Genomic DNA, 19,758 nt, shown 5'->3' on the forward strand with positions numbered 1-19,758 from the left:
GGTTGCTCAAGGCCAGAGTGGGGAGCAGCAGGGACAGGGGGACAGCTGGGCAAGGCTTGGCTGCAGGGCAGAGGCACAGAGAGCCAGTGCTGGAGCCCCCCGGTGCCACCGACTTCACTGGATTTCACTCTTCTGTCTGCATTGTGCGTGTGTGACCCCGGTGGTGACATCCTCCCGTGTGGAGCTGCCAGCAGAGGCCTCACCAGCTGGAGCACCAAACCACTCTGAGGGCACGGTAACTCCTCCTCTGGCACTCTGTCACTTGGGAATCCTGGCAGGCAAAAACCCTGTGGCCAGGCTGCTGGGAAAGTGCTGAGCAAGCAGAGCATCAGCAGGACAGCTTTCTGAGAAGGCACAGCTTTGTGCAAAGAGACAGCTTTGTGCAAAGACACAGCTTTCTGCAAAGGCACAGCTTTGTGCAAAGGCACAGCTTTCTGCAAAGACACAACTTTCTGCAAAGGCACAGCTTTCTGCAAAGGCACAGCTTTCTGAGAAGACACAACTTTCTGCAAAGGCACAGGCACAGCTTTCTGCAAAGGGACAGCTTTGTGCAAAAGCACAGCCTTCCCATCAGTCTCACACTGAGCAAATTGGGTTTGCTGTTTGCTGATAGCCTGGTGACTGCTGAGTGCACTGCAAGGGTGACTGGGCCCTGGGTATTCAGGAGAAATGTGGTAGAAGCAGGCGTGCCAGGGTTCTGGTGTTTTGTTTCCTGGAAGAAGTGCCTGGATTTAACGTGTCTGGAGCCCCAGAGTGAGGTGAGCTGCAAGGTGCATTCATAACCAGTGGAAGACTGAATTAGGTTCATTCTTTGTGGATATTTTAAGCAAAGCATTGGAAAGAACGCTGGGGCTGCATGGGATGGATTGAGTCAGCACAAAGATTCCTGAGCCAGAGCTCCAGAACGTGCTGCTGCTGCTGGAGAAGGTGAAAAGGTAAAGGGGGAGGGTGCAGGGCACCGAGGGAGGGGTGACAGCTGCCCTCTGGGGCAGGCACTGCTACTCTGAGATCAGCAGCTGCTTTTAGTCTTACATCCTCTGGAAATGCTCACACAAACACACACACACACAAAAAAACCAACCCTACAAAATGATCCTTATGATCCTTTAAACCTTTTCTAAAAATTTATAATGATGAAATAGCTAAGAGGAAATCAAGCTCAGATGCATTCAAGTTGCTACCCTAAATATCTAAATATTCACATTAGTATTTACTACATCATGCTGGTGAATGTTTATCCATCGTTTTCATTTGCTACCTGCAATTAGTACATGTGCAATTGACTGTTCTAGTGACCTCTGCAGTCTATAAAGAGACCAGGCTGCAATGAAGGGCTTGGTGTGCACAGCAAGTACAGATGAATGTTCTTAATGAAAGTTTGTCAAGAAAAGTCCTGTGAAGTGTGATTGCAGAATACACCCACCAGCATCACAGTTGTGGGTCAGATTAAATTACTGCTCCTGCTACTGACTGCTGCCTCACAGCCCTTCAGTTTCACTCGGGGCATTGGTTTTGGTCAGTAAATGCCTCTGCAGTTCGGTATTCAGGGGTCATTAACCCTGGAGTGTGTTTTACTCTCGGTCTGTGGGGTTTGTGTCGGTCTGTCCTGCAGAATGCTGCTCTCTCTGTCCGACCTCCAGCAGAGGCAGCCACCACCCCAGCACCGCTGCAGTTCTGCACTTTTCAGAGTGCTTTGGGCACGGTCAGTGAGCGCTGCTCTCTGGGGAAAGTGCCCTAAGACCACCGAGCTCTCACAATCAGCCTAGGGCAGGTGAGGGACACCCGAGCAGGGCAGCGCTGCTTTGTGGCAGCTCAGACATCACGGAAAGGGTTTGTGCTTTAACTTTGCCAGGATAGAGGATGGGAAGCATTGTGTGCTTTGGGCACGGTCAGTGGGCACTGCTCGCTGAGGAAGGTGCCACAGGAACACCGAACTCTCACGATCAGCCTAGGGCAGGTGAGGGACACCCGAGCAGAGCAGCGCTGCTTTGTGGCAGCTCAGACACCAGCGTTTGGATGTGAAGGGTTTGTGCTTTAACTTTGCCAGGATAGAGGATAAGAAGCATTGTGTGCTTTGGGCACGGTCAGTGGGCACTGCTCTCTGTGGAAGGTGCCACAGGAGCTCTCACAATCAGCCTAGGGCAGGTGAGGGACACCTGAGCGCTGCTTTGTGGCAGCTCAGATACCAGCGTTTGCATGGGAAGGGTTTGTGCTTTAACTTTGCCAGGATAAAGGATAGGAAGCATCAAAAACCCAACCAGGAATGCTGCAGTGGAGACGTTCAGCTCTCCAGCTCAGTAGTAACTCCTAGATACTTGGTGAGGTGCAAACAAATCTCTTTTCATTTGGATTTCCAAGGGTTAGTAGGGATTTTCACAGCTGTTATATTTATTTGTACTTTTCCCTGACTGTAGCTCTGCAATCCTCTCTGTCTAGGGATGAATTATATCATAATTCATATCCATTCATATATCTTCATTCAATTCTATCCAGACGTGCATTTTACTTCATTTCAAGCAGGACTGGATGTTAGATCACAAAAGCTTTTTGTTGAAGCTAACTAGCAATTCTTCAAGAAAGAATTCAAAAACTGCACTTTTTGTCAAAGCAAGAGAAATTGCCAACTTTTGGAAGACTGAGGAATTCTTAATGATACATTTCAAAATGTTTAACAGGAAAATATCTGATGTCTAGCCTGTGTTATCCTTGGCTAGCTCAACCTCATTATTATTTCTTAACACTGTTTAACTTCAATCACATCATTCTTTCTTTCCTGTCTCTGGTATTTACCCTTCTTTCCCAATAATTTGTATAGAACAGCCACTCCCTGTTGCAGCCCCATTTTCTGGCTATACAATTTCTCTCTTCCTCACTAATTTCTCTAGAAAAGCAAGTAGCAAGTTACACAACTGAAATGCAAAGAAGAATGTTTTATTGGGGTTTGGGTTTTTAAAAGAAATTGCCATCTTTAAAAAATGAAGCTACTGGTATCAGATTTGCTGTCTGTGTTTAACACAGAGAGATTTGGCTGCATTTTTAATCGATCTGCTCTCATGTATCTGTTTGCAATAATGAGAAATTCAAGAAGCCAGTTGGGTTTTTCATGTTTCCTGACTAAAGGCTGGGATGTTGGGAACCCAGCAATGTGCTTCCTAGGAAACCTTTCCTGCACGTGTAGCAATAGCAGCATCTGCAAATTCCAGCAGCGTTTGTGAAATGTCACAAATACCTGGGTGTAGCAGGCGCCAGAAATAGAAATCACTCAGCCTGCAGTACCTGAATCCTTGGTTGCGGTACACGAAAAGAGTTGGGAACGAATTTCCAGACTAATGAGAACAATGAGCTTTTGAGGTTTTTCCTTTGAAATCCACCCGCGGTTGTTTGCTGGGCAGCAAGGGGCGCTTGGCACCGCGGTGGATTTTGCCCAGTCCCATTTTAGTGCAGAATTACCCAGACCCTGCTGCGGGCTGGGTTTACAGCCCTGGGCACCCCCAACTCCTCCTCAGGGCTTATCTCAAGGAGCCTTCCTGGCTGTTGTTTCTATCAGAAGACGCTGTGGTCCCACAAATCGATGCTTTTTATCCCAGCAGCTCAAATGAGCTTTGTTCTGGAGAAACACCCCAGGGCACTGGAGTCCTGACTTTACAGAACAGGCACACCCGGACTCATACTGGTCACCAGAACTTTAATCAAATAAAGGGGAAATTCAGTCCCAAAATCTTGTAACCTACACAAACTGCCCTGCTTTTTCCCAGATAAAATCCAGAAATCTCTCTCTCTCTGATGGGGGTCTCATATAATGAATGGTACACACAGGACTGGGTAGGAGCTTTTATATTGTGCTTGGGATGTGGAGGGGAAGGGGAAAATCACGGCAGTTAGAATTTTCCTCAAAAGGTGAAGCGAATTTTAAAAACTCTTGATCTGATAACTCAGCAAACTCTGTAGGAATGCCGACACCTCTCTGTGGAGCATCTCCCGTGCTTAGCTGAGTTTTTCAGCCAATTGTTCACCAAACGAGGGGCGAACTGCTCCGTGCCACCCTTCCTGTCCAGCCCGGGGGGATGCACGCAGGGAATTGGAGCAGGGCACTCTCAGGTGAGATTAGACACAATTACAAACACTCGATTTGAGCGCACTGACCTCCTGAGCGTTCGCAGAGGGGCACTGGGGTGACACTTCAGGAGGATGGGTCTCAGTAGCTGCTGGCTTGCTGTCCTTGGCGGTCACCAGCTCTTTCTGCCATCCCAGCCTGCCCGCAGCATTCTCCTTGTGCCTGAACCGCCCCACTCCTTTGTGGTTCCTGTCGACTAGAAGAGAAAATACCAAAATGAAACATTTTTGCTTGGCCTACAGAGGCTGGATTTGCTGTCGGTTCAGCATCTCTGTCGCAGAGTTACAAATTATTCACAAGGAAAGTTAAGAAAGCCCTGTCCTTTCCAGCTAGGCTGGAGCTGGGATGGGCATGCAGACTGGGATTTTTCTGTGCTGGTCACCTTTTCCAGTGAGGGCTCTGCTGCAGGCTGGAAATTTCTGTCTCTTGGGAAATATCCTGTTGGAGAGTGACATTGAAAGGACAGTGCACTTTTCTGTGAAGTGTCAAGTTTTATACGTTTTTGCTGGAGGCATTGAATGAACTGGAATGAGACCAGACAAGGAATTGTTTTGTGCTCTTGTTTGTGCATTTGTAGAGTTATCTGATAGGTCCAACTCCTCACTGTTCCTTGTGTGACTCCTGAGAACATAAGGGGAAGAGAAGCAGCTAAAAAATGGGCAGATAGTCCCTGAAGCTGCTTTGATACACAAACAGAATCCCCATGATAGGAGAGGGATGTTATTGAATATCCTGAAACTGTTCAGCAACCGCTTAAGGAGTGCAGAGCACATGTTGTGCAGAACTGTGGCCTACAATAACTTTTCAAAGAGCTGGCACAGCTTTGGGGAACTGTATCATTTCCCAGGTGTGACTGATTCAGTGTGCCCTGCCTGGCTGTGGAGCTCCTCATGCTCAGCTTCTCTGCACCAGCTTTTGGGAAGAGTTACAGCTGGGTATGTGAGCATTTCCTGCTTATTAGCAATTCTCAGAGGTGTTTAAAATGAGAGACAGATTCCTGTCCCCCAGCTACCTGGCAGGCTTTTAGATTTGTTTTCTACTGAGTAATTTAAATTTATGCGCAGCAATGAATGCCAGTGTCAGCTCGGTTCTGCTGCACATTTACTGTGGCCACAATGAAACTGTGGCCCTGTGAGCAGCTGGTTTCTGTCTGGCCTACAAAAGCTCTCTGGAGTGGATATTGTCTGTCAGGCACTGCAGTTGCACACAGGAACACACAACTCTCATGAGGATGGTGCCTCATGGGATTCCTTTCCTTTGGAGACCCTTTCTCCCAGTGTCTTTCATCCTGCCCCACAAACAGGGATTTGTTTGTAGGTTTGCAAGTCAAAGGAGAATAATTTTGTATTTCAATGGTGCTGCTTCTGTGAAATGTAACTCACAGCATGGGGTCATGCTTTGCATTGAGCTGGTTAGGATTATTTAGAATTCGGTGTCTTTTTATTTTATCAGGCCTGAAAAGAGTGGGTGACCTAAAATGGTGTTTTATTTTGCACTGCTGTGGATAGGCTGCCAAACATGAAGAACAGTTCGAGTTTCTAACAGTTTTGTTGTCAAACGCTGCTTAAAAAGTTATTTTCAGTAAGGTATGTGATTCAGAACTTACTTGCATATTCCGTTGTAACTGGGTTTTACCTGTTATCACAGCTGTTCCAGTGCTAACTCAGCTGATATATTTTAAGGAGGAAAAAAGGAAGAAAACATTTGTGCTTTTTAAAGGAGCTTTTTATCTACCTTGCTATTGTTTGCTTTTGATCTAATTTTCTTTGTGTAATAATTGTGTAAAACTTAGATTATTTCATCATGTTTAGTACCTAATTCTAGCTGGCATTTAGCCCTTACCACTGACATCAGATAATACCCTTGCATGTTTAGTGCATTTCCATATAAAATTCTTACCAAGGTGTTAATCCTGTATGACAAAAGCCCTTTCTCAGCAGAACATGCATTGCAGTAACCCTAAATGCTGTACTCAGATTACTGACTGAACTCACAGCAGCAAGGTACCAGGGCCTGTGATGTTCTTCAGAATCCTCATGCATTTACCAGATCTGCTCAGATTGAATCATTTGAAAGGTATAATCTGTAAAATCCCTTGTGCATGCAATTCTTTTCACACTACCCCAGCATTAGTTTCTAATCGCACTCTTTAGCAAGTACCACTGAAGAGAAGTATATATATTTTTACAATAAGCTCCATTCAATTTAATTTACTCTGATTTGTTTTAGTAATCTCTAAGCAGATTAGTTGGAATGAACTTGGTATGTATTGTGTATTTCTTGGTGCTAAAGACTTTCAGCTGCAAAAGCTATTGCTTCTGTCTTTTGGGTGAGAAAAGAATTTTAAGAAAATAGACTGAGCAGTGCTATATCCTCAGTCTTTTGAATTCTTGCACCTTGAATCATGAAAGGCAGATCTTAACTGCCTTAATGCTCTTAGAATCAGGGTCATTTAACAGGCCTACTTTTTTCTGTTTCAGTCAGATGAGGCAGTAGTTTGTGTTAATATAATGAAGTTAATGAAATAAATTACATTAGTTTGTAGTGCTTCTGCTGTGGTTTTTGATATGGCGTCAGGATCAGAGACTTCATTTCAAGGCTGCTTTTAGCCTTTTCTCTACTGCCATCTTGCTTTAGCACACATCCTGTGCAGAGCCCCAGCACTAACAGTGAGCCCATGTTGGGGTCCCTAGTTACATCTGGAGTTCAGCTATGCAGGAAAAGTTAATACAGGAGCTATTTGTTTGAGAGCTGAAGAGAAAACCAGCAGTTGTGTCACATGGATGCTGCTTGGATGGTCTCATTACCAGTGTGAGCACAGTGTGACCTCGTTTCTGTAACTCAGTGTTACCCCAGAAAGCCTGGCAGCTCCTGGAGGGCAGCAGTGCCCCTGTGCTGGGTCCCACAATTGTTCTACATTTTCAGCATCCCACAGACACATGCACATCTCTATAATTTCCTTTGGAGGCTTCACCTTGGTCTGTGGGATTCAACAAGCCAGTATCTTCACTGTCAGTGTTCTGCCAAAGTGGCTTTTGAAAAAGCATTTACTATTTACCGAGTCCTCTGCAACACAGTGGAGTTGCTTGGTTGCACTGTTGGTCTTCTGTGACATCCTTTTGGCTGAAATTTGGATTAACTGGAACATGGAAAGGGTGTTTTATAGCACTAAAGCCATGGAGACAGTATTGGGAACTGCAGAATAAAGTCCTTGAGTTCAAACTAGTGCTGTTTAATCTGCAGCGTCCAAACAATTCCTCTGAGACTTCTTATGGTGGTAAAGATGCTGCTTTTCATTTCTAAACAGGTTTGGTTTGTTTTTCCCTGTGAACCATAAATTGCAGCCTAATGAAAGGGTGCAGAAAGTTATTTTCTAGCAAAGGGGACATCCTTAAAGTTGGATATCCACTTAGGGAGAGTGGAAGAAAAAGCGGCTGTGCACATCCATCAACTTCTCAGGCAGGTGTGAAGTTGCCCCTACAGCATTAAAGTCCTGTTCTCAGCTGAAAGGAAAAACCTCCCTGCCGTGGGATTTGTCCCAAAACAAGATCTTGGGCCTGTTTAGTTTTGTGTTATTTGTTATCTCCTTGCAATGAACGTTTTGGATCAATCTGTCTTTTCCACCAAGCCTGACACTAAATGCTGAAACAGTTAAAGATGACCTTCCTTGCTATCAGCTGTGCTCTGTGTGCTCAATGCATACATGAATTGACTTAAAAGCCATCAGCATGCTACATTATATGAAAAATAATGATCTGCAGTGCTGGTGCTCATAGTAGAATTTTTCTGCCAGTTCTGCAGTGAATGCCCCAAAGGTGGCTGTACTTATGCAGTTCTGCTTGCTGGCTTTTGTGAAATGCAGATCCCTGGGCTGTGCTTATGCAGTTCTGCTTGTTGGTTCTTGTGCCAGCTGGGGTGAAATGCAGATCCCTGGGCTGTGCTCTCTTGGCCAGTGCATTTGGAGCTGCATTCCTGCCTGTGTGCTCAGTTTGTGCAGTTTGAAACCTGCTCCCAGGATGCTCTCAGCATCCACCTGGACACATCAGTGGCCTTGCTAAGGGCTGAAGGGGTTAATCTCTTTGGAAGTTAGAGACATTCCACTGGCAAAAGCTGACCCCCTGTGCTCTGTGGTGGTGCTCACAGGGCTCCCAGGATGAGGGAAGAGATGAGGATCTGACTCCATGGTTCAGAAGGCTGATTTATTATTTAATTATATATATATATATAATATTAAAACTACACTAAAAGAATAGAAGAAAGGATTTCCTCAGAAGGCTAGCAAGCAAGAAGAAGAATGATAACAAAGGCTTGTGTCATGGAGAGTCCGAGCCAGCTGACTGTGATTGGCCATTAATCAGAAACAACCACACGAGCCCAATCCCAGATGCACCTGTTGCATTCCACAGCAGCAGATAACCATTGTTTACATTTTGTTCCTCTCAGCTTCTCAGGAGGAAAAGACCCTAAGGAAAGGATTTTCCATAAAAATGTCTGTGACAGCGCTCAGTTTAGGAAAACTGTACCACACTGAGCGTATTGGTGTCTGCTGTGTGATTTGTTCCTGTCTGGGCACTTGGGCAGAGGTTGCAGGAGAGAGCTCTTCCTGTTCTTCCTTGTTCTCACCATATCTGCCTGTGGGGGTTTTTATTATCTGGTGAAAGAAATTATGGCTCTAGGTTGCCATTAGCACTGACATTGGAGTAAGGATTTCATGATGGCTCTTGGGTAGGAACCTCAGAGAGCACTGAGAAGTCGTATTTCCAAAAATTCATAACACTTGCACTTGGGAATAGAGTTCACACTTTCATGTGTTGTTGGGAAGGCAGAAAAAGTGGTTGCCTTTTGTTGGTTTTGTTTACTTCTTATTATTAAGTTGCATGGCATCATCCTTTGAAAGTTGCAAGGAATAAAAAGTTAATAAGAACTTTGTAAGGATAAGTTAATCACAGAAAGTTTGGGACTGTAAAAACCAGAAATTGTGACCAAATGGAGGGCACTCTTTGCCTAAATGTCCTGAGTACTTGTGCCAAAATAGAGTTTCTCTGTTATGTACTTACAATTGAAAATGTTAATTTTAACTGCCTTTATAATCTACATAGAATTTTGATTCATTACTAAGAACACATCTTGTAAACTCATCAATGTTCAAAAAGGGTTTTGCTAGAGTTCCCAACTTGCTATGACGTTCTTATTAACATTTTATTCCTTAAAAATCTTTAACTATGATATGTGATTTTTGCTGTAAAATGTGATTATGGTGCACTGTAGTCTATGGAAAATTCTTTAACTATGATATGTGATTTTTGCTGTAAAATGTGATTATGATGCACTCTAGCCTATAGAAAATTCTTTAGCTATGATATGTGATTTTTTGCTGTAAAATGTGATTATGGTGCACTGTAGTCTATGGAAAATTCTTTAACTATGATATGTGATTTTTGCTGTAAAATGTGATTATGATGCACTCTAGCCTATAGAAAATTCTTTAGCTATGATATGTGATTTTTTGCTATAAAATGTGATTATGGTGCACTGTAGTCCACAGAAAATTCTTTAACTCTGATATGTGATTTTTGCTGTAAAATGTGATGATAATGCACTCTAGCCTATAGAAAATTCTTTAGCTATGATATGTGATTTTTTGCTATAAAATGTGATTATGATGCGCTGTAGTCTATAGAAAATTGTTTAACTCTGTTATGTGATTTTTGCTATAAAATGTGATTATGATGCGCTCTAGTCTATAGAAAATTCTTTAGCTATGATATGTGATTTTTGCTGTAAAATGTGATTATGATGCACTGTAGTCTATAGAAAATTCTTTAACTCTGATATGTGATTTTTGCTATGTGATTATGATGCACTGTAGTCTATAGAAAATTCTTTAGCTATAATATGTGATTTTTGCTATGTGATTATGATGCACTCCAGTCTACAGAAAAGCAGAAGCCTTGCAGTTGGCAGCAGCACTGCTCTTGCTTATGATCTTCTGCAAAACTGAATTACATCAAACAAGCCAAGGCTCTCATGCAGAGGATCTGTGGCATCTTTTGTATAATCCATTCCATGATAGGTTCTCCCAGCTAGAGAAACACCAATCTTCTATTTCCACACGCTGTGTCTTCTCTGCCCATCAGATGTTTTAGGGTTTTTTCTGGAACGGATTTACTCCTAGCCCTTTATTGTTCTGCAAACAGTTTACCTGAACTCCTAAGAAGTAAATTGAGTGCTGTTGTAACAAATGCTTCTCTGTTCAATTCCCCAGAATCAGCCTGAGTTTCACCCAGATCAACTTGTCTTGTGTGTAATTTTTCTGAATAGCCTGAAGATGCAACTGTTAAACAACTCAGTGAAAAATGATAATGCTCACATTACAGAGATGGAAGAAAAATCACTTTGTGCTACTCAAGAGTCCCCAGAGGCTTTTCTGTGTGCTGAGTTCTGTTACCCAATGCTCACATTACAGATGATTTCCCACTCTGTGACCAGTAAGTGCTCCAAAAAGGGCATTCTTGGGTTTTAGGTGTCCAGGTAATGAGCAGAGCTTGAGCAGACTGATGGATAGTAAAGCAAGCTGAAGGATAAGAATAGCAGAGCCCTGGGCAGCTGCTTTAGTTCACGTGGCTCTGCAAAAGCTGCAGAGATGGAGGGTGGGAGGTGCAGGGCTTGCTGCATTCACACCAGCAGGGGAGAATTTGGGTTCTTGACTGCTGTGCCCTCACAGAGGTGTGAGCAAGGCCCTCCTGAGACTATGAAAACACCAGGAAGGTGATTGTCATCACATTTATGCAGAGTAAGTGATCAGGGCATTCTGCAGAGGGCTTTGAGCTGTAAAAGGGCAGACACTAAGGAGCTTTAATGAGAATGGTGTTCTGGTGATCTTGCATCAGGCCTATGAGGCACAGCTTGCACAAATTGATAAATCTGCTCCATGTGCAAATCCAAGGGATGCAGCTTTTCAGTATTTCCAATGAACTTGGGAGACTGTTTGAAGCACAACAGCGGTTATTTAGCTATGCAAAGTAAATCTACAAAGTTTTTCATAAGAACTTGATAGATACTTGTAGGGGTGCTGCCTGGGCCTTATCAATATCACCAATGATCTAATTCTTGCTTTCACAATTTCAAATTGTATTTCAAAGTCAGGAGAGAATGATATCTAATATTTATATTGTTAGCACTTGTGCACTATTGACTCTGCAACATTTTACACTTGTGTTCAAACATGGTTTTAGATTTTTTTAAAATTCCTTCAGTATCAAGCTAGCTTTGGTTTAATGCTTTGAATATTATTCTGAAACAGCCTTCCCTGAGTGGAGGCACGGGATTTGATGCTGCAGAACAGATACACACAACAACAGCAAGATAATAACTATAAAGATAATGAACAAATTTTAATTACACTTGGTATTTTACTCCTTAGCAGCCTGGTGCTCTGCAGGAACAAATGGTCAAGTTGGCAGCAGCACAGTGTGCCCACAGCAAACTATTCACAGGAGTAATTTCTAAATGCTCATGGCCTTTCCCATAGCAAAAGAAAGCTTGCAATGCTTTCTGCACCTGCAAGGAGTTTCCTAGCAACACCACCGAGCAAACTGTGTGCCAGGATTTTCTTCTCAGAGCTCTTTTTGTTGAATATAGCAGCAGTTGTAAAACAAAGGTCAAGAGCAACTTCAGCTCTTCAAAGCAATGTTGTGCATTACATTTACTCAGAGGAGTGTTTGTGTTGCAGTTCTCTGCCTGGAGGATAAATATTGGGTTACAGTGTCATCCAATAGACAAGGGTGGTTCAGTTAAACGTGAACACAGCTTAATCTAAAATGTCACTTTTTACTTGGGGAGATTCCTGTTAGTGTTTAACAGTGGGTTACCCTGTGAAGGAAGCAGAGTCCCTGCTGCCTGCCTGCCTGGCAGAGGGCACAGCCAGGGAGCAGAGCAGCACAGAGCATCACCTGGGCAGGAACAGAGCTTCAGTCTGACTGCAAAAAGAAGAAAGGGGGGGTTTGATTTTTGTTTTGTCTGAGGAGGTGTCTGCAGTCACGGTCTCACTGTGTGCACAGACCTGAGGTGAGTCCCTGCAGGGCAATCCTTATTTCAGCTGCAGCACACACAGGTACCAGGTCAGGAGTGCTTGCTGGGCCTGTCCCCTGCCACCCTGGGGAGAGCTCAGAGTTTATCTGGGTGTTTTAATGGATGGGGAGTTCAGGTGAGGGACCCCAACCCTCTGGGCTGGGGTTGCAGAGCTACTGGGGAAGATGGGCCACACTTTTGGCCCCTCCAAACTTCTGCTTTTGTCATGCAGAATAAGAACAATGTTTTTGTCTCTGGCCAGGACAGACAGTGAGGTAGCCTAAAAAATGCATGCAGTTGTAATAAGAGTTTTTGCTCTCTACCCAGTTTACTAAATAATCTCTAGTTCTAGAACCCAGTCTAAAAGTGGCATTTTACCATTTGTATTCAATTTTATGTGCATTTATATTCAATTTTTATGACAAGGGACAAAGCCTATTACTTGTATCTTTTTCCTTGTGTTCTGGCTTGGTGAAAGCATTTTGTACTTAGATCATTGGATGTTGACCTTTTCCCCATTAGCTACTTGGAGAAATGCAGGTTCTGCATGGTTTAACGTGTAATCAGCAGGCATCAGAAATAATTCTCTCTCTCAGCTCCCTGTTTATTAACCCAAATTATGGCTTTGGCTGGAATTTTATACCAAACAAACTAACGTGCTTAAGGCAACCTTGTGTTTCCTTCATTGCAAAGGCTCTTGACAAGGTGCTAGCATCACCTCCCTCCTCTCACAAATATTTCTGAGTAATTTGCCAAAGAAAATTAGCTGGGGATAAGGGAAATTTTCAGTGGAAATCTTTCAGAGCTAATAGAAAAAAAAATGCACAATTCCAATCAAAAAATTTTCTTTTCTTTCAGGTGATGTGAGCCCTGCTCTGATGAATCCTCTCTTGCAGCCAGGCTCTGTTCCTTTGGCACAAGGAATATGCTGGACCATATCAGGCATGAATGCAGAGCATGTGCTGGTCACTCAGGAAACTCTAATGAAGCAGTTACAGAAAAATTACCCAGGTAACTTCTTTGTTTCTCCCTCCTTTAAAAAGTGGCTGTACCATCAAGCTTGAGTTTCTGATGTTGGATCAGGGAATGCTCACAGGCAAAGCTGGCAAGGTGAAGGAGGAGTGAACAGGGAACTGGTGGATAAATGAATGTGCAAACTTCTCATCAATCTGTGAGTGTCACTGCACTGACTTGAATGCAGTCCTTTCCACAGATTTAATGAATCTGAGGGAGCTGGCTGTAGTTAAGAGTGTGCCCTTTTAGGGGGTGGGGAAGCACAGATGTGGCATTTAGGTGCTAGACATGGAACAGCATAAAATAGACTCTTAGATCACAGAGACTGCCTTTAAGAGCCAGGAACACAGCTGACTTTGCCAAGGGACTGGGTAGGAGTCTACATCTGGTGTTAGCTATCAAAAACTATAACCAGCCTCAAATTCAGGTTTGTTGGTTGTATTCTAACTCTTTCCTTCCTGAGAGGAAATTACTTACACTAAGTGATCTTTAGTTCTTCACTTCTAGCCCAACTGGTTGGAGCATGGTGCAAATAATGCCAAGGTTGTGCATTTGATTCCTATATAGACCAGTCACTTAAGAGCTGGGCTTGATCCTTGTGGTCCCTTCCAACTCAGAATATTCTGTGATTCTGAGGGGGTGGCAGCCACTTCCCTTAATATCTGAGAAATATCCCATTTCCCTTAGATGTGCAATATCAAAGTGTTATTGTGATGGAGACTTTGACCAGGCTCATTCTGGCCCTCTCAGGAGGCTGCTTTGTCTGATACTGAGCTGCTTCTTTTGAATTCTCTTAATATTACACCTCTGTGAATGTTACAGGCTGATCTGGTGGGCATTTTAACCAGTGGGAAAAATATTAATGCAACCCCACAGAGTGGCACAGAACCATGCCAGGAGTGTGTTGCACTGTGATAACCACAAGGCAGAATGTGTAGGTCAGCCAGAAGTAGCATTCTCAAAGTTTGTAGGGTCTGGAGGTATTTTTGCTGTGTTTTCACCTTGCTGGAAGTTCTGAATTTGGTGAGCAGGAGGTCAGCTGTGACCAGACTAAGGACTCTGAGACACCTGATGGAAAACTGCAGCTGAGCCCAGTCTCAGTGAGGTAATAAACTGACATCTGACCAAACTACACCAGAAACTTCAGAGTGTGATGAAAGCCATGTTAAATAACATGCCAGGAGGGAAATGCTTTGAACAAGAGGTTGTTTGCTTTGTACCTGGCAGAAAGTCTCTCTCATGAATATCATGTTCTGACAGACACAAAGACAACATCCTTGCTCCCTCACAGAGGTGCTGCAGTGGCAACACAGCTAAATGCTTTACTATTTCATTTTCAGATTATTTTAGGGCTGTTGTACAAGAGAGATCTTTTAGCCAGCATCCATTTTATTTGAAAACTTGTTACTGATTTGAAGTATCTGTCTCTTTGTTCTAGGCATTGCAGTGCCCTCCCACAATGCATTATATAATATCCTTGGCACTCTAATTAAGGAAAGAAAAATCTATCACACAGGAGAAGGATATTTCATTGTGACTCCCAACACTTACTTGATCACAAATGGTGCCACAGAAGACAACAGAAGGATTCTGTTGGAGGACAGCTGTTGCTGTTCATCCCCTTCCATCACTGACCTGGTAAACATGAAGGGCTGTGCAGACCTAGTGAAAAAAAGCACTCCTAGAGAACCCTGTTACAGATCCTGCCATTGCTTCCCTGACCAAAATCAGCTCTGTGAGCAAAGGCAAGGGCAGGTGAGGAGCCATGGATCTATTGCAGAGGGACAGAGAGGCTGCAGTGAATTGAAGGCTTCAGTTCCAACTCAAGTCATCTCCACATCTGCTGAGAACCATTCCTGGGACACCATCAAATCCCTGACATCTGTGAAAGCAAAACTGAAAAGCAAAATGTTTGGCCTTGGCCACGTCTGGAGAAGTGGTTCTAAGCAAGAAAAACACAAGAAGGAGTACTCCACTTTCTCAGGCCAGTTTCCTCCCCAGGAGTGGCCAGTCAGGGATGAAGATGACCTGGACAACATTCCACGTGATATTGAACATGAAATCATCAAGCGAATTAACCCCACTCTTACCGTGGATAATTTGATTAAACACACAATATTAATGCAGAAGTTTGAGGAGCAGCAAAAAGGCAGCAGTGAAGAGAAAAAATACATCAGTAATAGTACCTTGGCTGAAGTGCCAGCACTCAGGCAAAACCATCTCTCAAAGGATTGTTTTCAAAGGGCACCAAGTAAAACAGCAAAACACACCAGGAAAACCAGATCAAAGAGGGAAAAGCAGATGAGCAGGAAATGTCACAGACAGAAGGTAACACCCCACAATGTGGAACTGGCAGAGAGCTTTTCCCTGCCCAACAAACCCCAGGAGCCACCTGCTGCAGCAGTGCAATCCCAGGGGATCTACAAGAGGCAGATTAAGAATCCTTTCCAGGGTCTGCCATGGAGAGCTCGCAGCTTTCCTGCCAGGGGGCACCAGGGTGGTGCCAACAGCCGGCTCCAGTGCCAGACTCACAACCAAGGAAGGGCTTCCCAAAGGCCACAGCCCTCAGGACCCTTTGGCTGTGAACCTGAAAGGCTGGGGGCAGAAAGTGAGGCTGGCAAAGCCAAGCAAAACAACCCACTCCATGCTCATAGGTCTGACCTTCAAATAAAACCAGACAGTTTCAGTGAAAGTGGTGGCTATCCACAAGGCAGTAATGTGCAAATAGGTAACAGAAGGAGATACTTCCTGGAGAGTAATATTTGTGAAGAAAATGTCTATAAAAGAACAATAAAAAAGAAATCCCCTTGCTCCTACACTGAAGATAATGGAGTGTGCAAAGAGGATGCAAGATTTCCATCCCACCTGAAGGATGAGCATTGCAGATGCAAAGCAGACACTGTATGTGAGCTGTTAGATCAAACAGCCAGTGACTTTCAAAATGTCCATCTTTCCAATTGCACAGCCAGTGTTACCCTGGCCCCCAAAAATGGTGTGACATACAGAGCAAAGACTGATACAAAGAGTGAACTTCTATTTAACCACCCTGGACCAAGGGAGCTGGAAAGGGAAGGGTTCACTGCTAACTCCCACCTTCTGTACCAAAAGGGACACCATGGTGCCACCTGTGTGTTTTCATGAGGCAAGAAAGCAGCACAAGTTCTGTCCTGCAGGTAGAGAATAACCTAGGACAGAAATGTTTACAAAAATGAGGTTTGATAAATTCAGTGTTAAACAGTGTTGTTTGCAGGCTCAGCTGCCACAGATCTCCCCATGTGACACTGGATATTGTCACAGACTCTCCAGCTGGACATAAAGAAGAGAGATCCAGCAGAAATTTAAAGCAGAAAACACCATTTGACTTGCTCCCAATGTGTACATCACCTGGGCTTTCACAGTGTACATTTTGCCTGTAACTACAGCTGAAAATCCCTTAATGGAAAATAAATTGCTATGAAACAAACTTTTATACAGACCTCCAAAATTTAACTAAATTGGCAAGAATCTATGTTAAAAGCCACATACTTTTTTTTTTTTTTTTTTAACAGCAACACATTCTTAATATCTTAAATGTGTGGTATTTAACTGTAATTAAACCATTGGAGTCCCCATTAGATTTGTACTGTCCCCTGGAGAAGGCACAAACCACAAACTCCAGCTTCTAAGGGAATCCTGCTAATTGTTCATCTTTCCCCTGGCTGTGCACCCTTCCAAGGACATTTCCTGTGCATTACTTGGACGTGAAGACTTGAAATCTTCAGCAAAATGTATTTTTCAGAGGATCATTTTGACTGTGTGTACATATGCCCATCAGTGGCACTAAAAACTAAGCCAACTCAGTTCATCTTTGGAATGTGGAGTCTGATTTGTAATAATTATATTGTTTTAGGTGGACTGAAAAGAAGATGAAGCTTCCTGCCAAATTCTAAAAGTACAAATAACAATGCAAAAAGGAGGACAAGTGAAAGGACAATTTCAACAGAATTCCTTCCTTCATCTAACTCTGGTTGTGAATATTTGATTATTTTTTAATGAGGTTGGAAAACTTTTCCCTTGTAACAAGGTAACCATGGAGCTGGTCACATCAGTGAGGCAGTCTCTAAATCAAAGCTGTTAAAATTTTTGATAGTGTTTGAAGAGGTCATGTGTCTTTTGTTTGCCCTCATCTTTAATTATTTTTTGTGTGTCCTCGTGATAATAAAAGTGAGAACTGGCATTCTTCACTGAGACCACAGCACTGACCTCCAGGGGGTTTGTTTCTGCAATAGGAACTGCTGTTGGCTGTTTCACACTGTAACTCTGCAAAGTGTGAAATCTGCACGTGCTTCACTTTCCCCGCTAGAAAACAGAACAAATGAACTGCACACGCACCTGGTGCTACAACATTTCCTTCACTGCCAAGGTTCTCTGCCCGTGTCCTGCAGCACCCTCAGCTATCCATCCTCAGTGTGTGTTTGTGTCTGTCAGGCAGGGTTTGGGCTCTGTAAATGAAGCTTTGGCAGGAGCAGCAGCTGAGGTGCCACTGCTGTGGGTTTGGGCTCTGTAAATGAAGCTTTGGCAGAGCCAGCAGCTGAGGCCGGTGCCACTGCTGAGGGCCAGGCCCTGCTCTGCTCCTGCCCTCCCATTCCCTCAGGAATCCACATCCCCGCAGCTGCCAGGATTCTTTCACACATTTTACTTCCCAAGGCTAATTTGGACTTCTTCCTCTCGATTTATCTACGAGCAGGTTGTGCAGGGCTCATGCTGCGCATGACCACAGGCTTGTGGGTTTTAAATCTCAGTCATTAGGTCACACTGCCCTTTCCTGCTTCAGACTTTTCACTGCTACCGAACGCCTCTCTGCGGTAGTTTCGGAGGCTGAAGCCGTCAGTTTGTAAAGCTGCCGGAGGTTTGCTCTGGGGACGGCAGGGCCTGGCGGGGCCGGAGGGACGAGCCGAGCCCTCATGGCAGACCTGTCATGGCGGCCGCCCCCTCCCAGCGTGCGGCGCGCGCAGGGTGCGCCGGGACTTGCAGTCCTCGCGTTGTCCCCCGGGGCACGCCGGGAGTTGTGGTCCCGCTCTAACGGCCGCAGGCGATTGGCTGCCGGACGGCGTGGCCCCGCCCCCGCGCTGCCGGATCCGCAGTCCATTGGCCGGCGGGCGCCGGGGCCGCTCGGAGCGTGACGCGCGGCGGGCGCGCGGCTGGTGCGGAGCGCGGCGTGGCGGAGCGGCGGCGGCGAGCGGAGATGCCCGAGGCCACCCGGTGCAGCAGCAGCAGCGGGGCCGAGTCGGGCTCCGACTGCTCCATGGACACCGAGGGGGTCCCGGAGAGCGGCCGCCGGCGGCACAAGGTACCAGGGAAGGGCTCCGGGTACGGCCTGGCCGCGCCCGCCCGCTGGGGCCGGCGCCCGGCGAGCCCGGCCTCGGGTGGCGGCCGCCCGCAGCGCCGGTGGCGCGGGCCGGGCCGGGCCGGGCGTGCGCGGCGCGGCCGCGGGGCGGCCCCGGCCGAGCGGCCACGTGCGCGGGCGGGCCGGGCCGAGGCCTCCTCGCCGCGTGTCGGGGCGGCCCCGCCGGACGCGCTGGGCCTGCCGGAGCCGGCCGGGAGCCCGGGACGCGCCTTGCCCGGCGCCCGGAGCGGGGCAGCGCCCCCCAGCCGAGGCCCGGTGGTCTCGTGGTCGGTAACGTGTCTCCTGAGCGGCGGCGGCCGGCAGGGAGCTGTTGCCTTGTGTCAGCCACCGCCCCCGTCAGTAACTAGAACGTGCGCTTGAAGCTTTACCTGTTCTGCGCCCTCTTCTCTGTTCCGTGTCGCTTGGATCCACGAGCGTGTGTTTTCATTTGCTCTGTGCCTTGTCAGAAGGAGAAAAAGGAGAAGAAATCTAAACGCCGGGACAAGTTTCAGAGGGGAAAGACTCAGACAGATGACAGCGAGGAATCGGATGAGGAGCGTTATGCCCCGAAAGCCAAGAAATCAAAGAGTGTCAGTAAACAGAACGGTCACACGAAAGAGGAGAGCGTGGAGAAATCGAGATTGTCCTTAAGCAGCAAATCCTCCCGCAGGAGCCGGCAGAGCAGTTCCAGTGAAACGTCAAGCGAGAGCGACAGTGAGAGCGAGCAGGATCAGGTAAAGCTCATGGCTGGTTTTAGTCATAGAGGTGTGTTAGGGCTTTTAACTCCTGCAATGTAGCACACCCAAATTTAGAAGGGTTATATTGAATTTCATCCCCTTTTCCAAATCAGTCCAAAGTGCTGTAAAATGTCAAGATTTAAAGTCCTTGAATTGCTCAGTCCGCTAAGAATTTGCAGGAGTTTTTAATTATGAAAGTGCTGAGGTGTTGGAGCAGTGCATCGTGGTTTCCTCACTTCAGCAGCCTGGTGCTGTGGGGCTGTTGCTGGACAGAGAGATTGCACTGAGATAGAGTTAAAATATGATCCAGCATCACGAGGTATATGTGATTTTTGGGATTGTCCTGCGCAGAGCCTGGAGTTGGACTTGGTGATCCTTGTGGGTCCCTTCCAATTAATGATATTTTATAATTCTAATTCATTGTTTGCAGTTTTGGTTTGAGTGTTTTGCTTCACTGT

General features: G+C 45.5%; 2 protein-coding genes across 7 annotated transcripts in view; both read left to right on the forward strand.

The window, feature by feature from the left end:
* On the forward strand, positions 1-18,528 carry STOX1 (storkhead box 1). Of its 6 annotated transcripts, none has more exons than XM_074544430.1 (4): positions 1-935; positions 10,380-10,602; positions 13,043-13,195; positions 14,637-18,528. In XM_074544430.1, the coding sequence occupies exons 2-4, from the start codon at positions 10,443-10,445 to the stop codon at positions 16,337-16,339; spliced, it is 2,016 nt and encodes a 671-aa protein (XP_074400531.1). In that variant the 5' UTR covers positions 1-935; positions 10,380-10,442; the 3' UTR covers positions 16,340-18,528. The 6 variants fall into 6 exon arrangements, with proteins under 6 accessions (XP_074400531.1, XP_014125340.2, XP_074400534.1 ...); XM_074544429.1 differs by lacking the exon at positions 1-935 and adding an exon at positions 6,409-7,125; XM_014269865.3 differs by lacking the exon at positions 10,380-10,602 and having other exon boundaries at positions 3-935.
* LOC102065845 (nucleolar RNA helicase 2) overlaps positions 18,338-19,758 on the forward strand; it is a 10,726-nt gene continuing 9,305 nt past the window's right edge. Inside the window, exons 1-2 of the mRNA XM_074544434.1 lie at positions 18,338-18,527; positions 19,031-19,297. Of these exons, the coding sequence (XP_074400535.1) occupies positions 18,423-18,527; positions 19,031-19,297 (372 nt within the window). The 5' untranslated portion in view covers positions 18,338-18,422. The remainder of the gene's footprint in view (positions 18,528-19,030; positions 19,298-19,758) is intronic.

Source organism: Zonotrichia albicollis, chromosome 7, assembly GCF_047830755.1.
Source record: "Zonotrichia albicollis isolate bZonAlb1 chromosome 7, bZonAlb1.hap1, whole genome shotgun sequence".
NCBI lineage: Eukaryota > Metazoa > Chordata > Aves > Passeriformes > Passerellidae > Zonotrichia > Zonotrichia albicollis.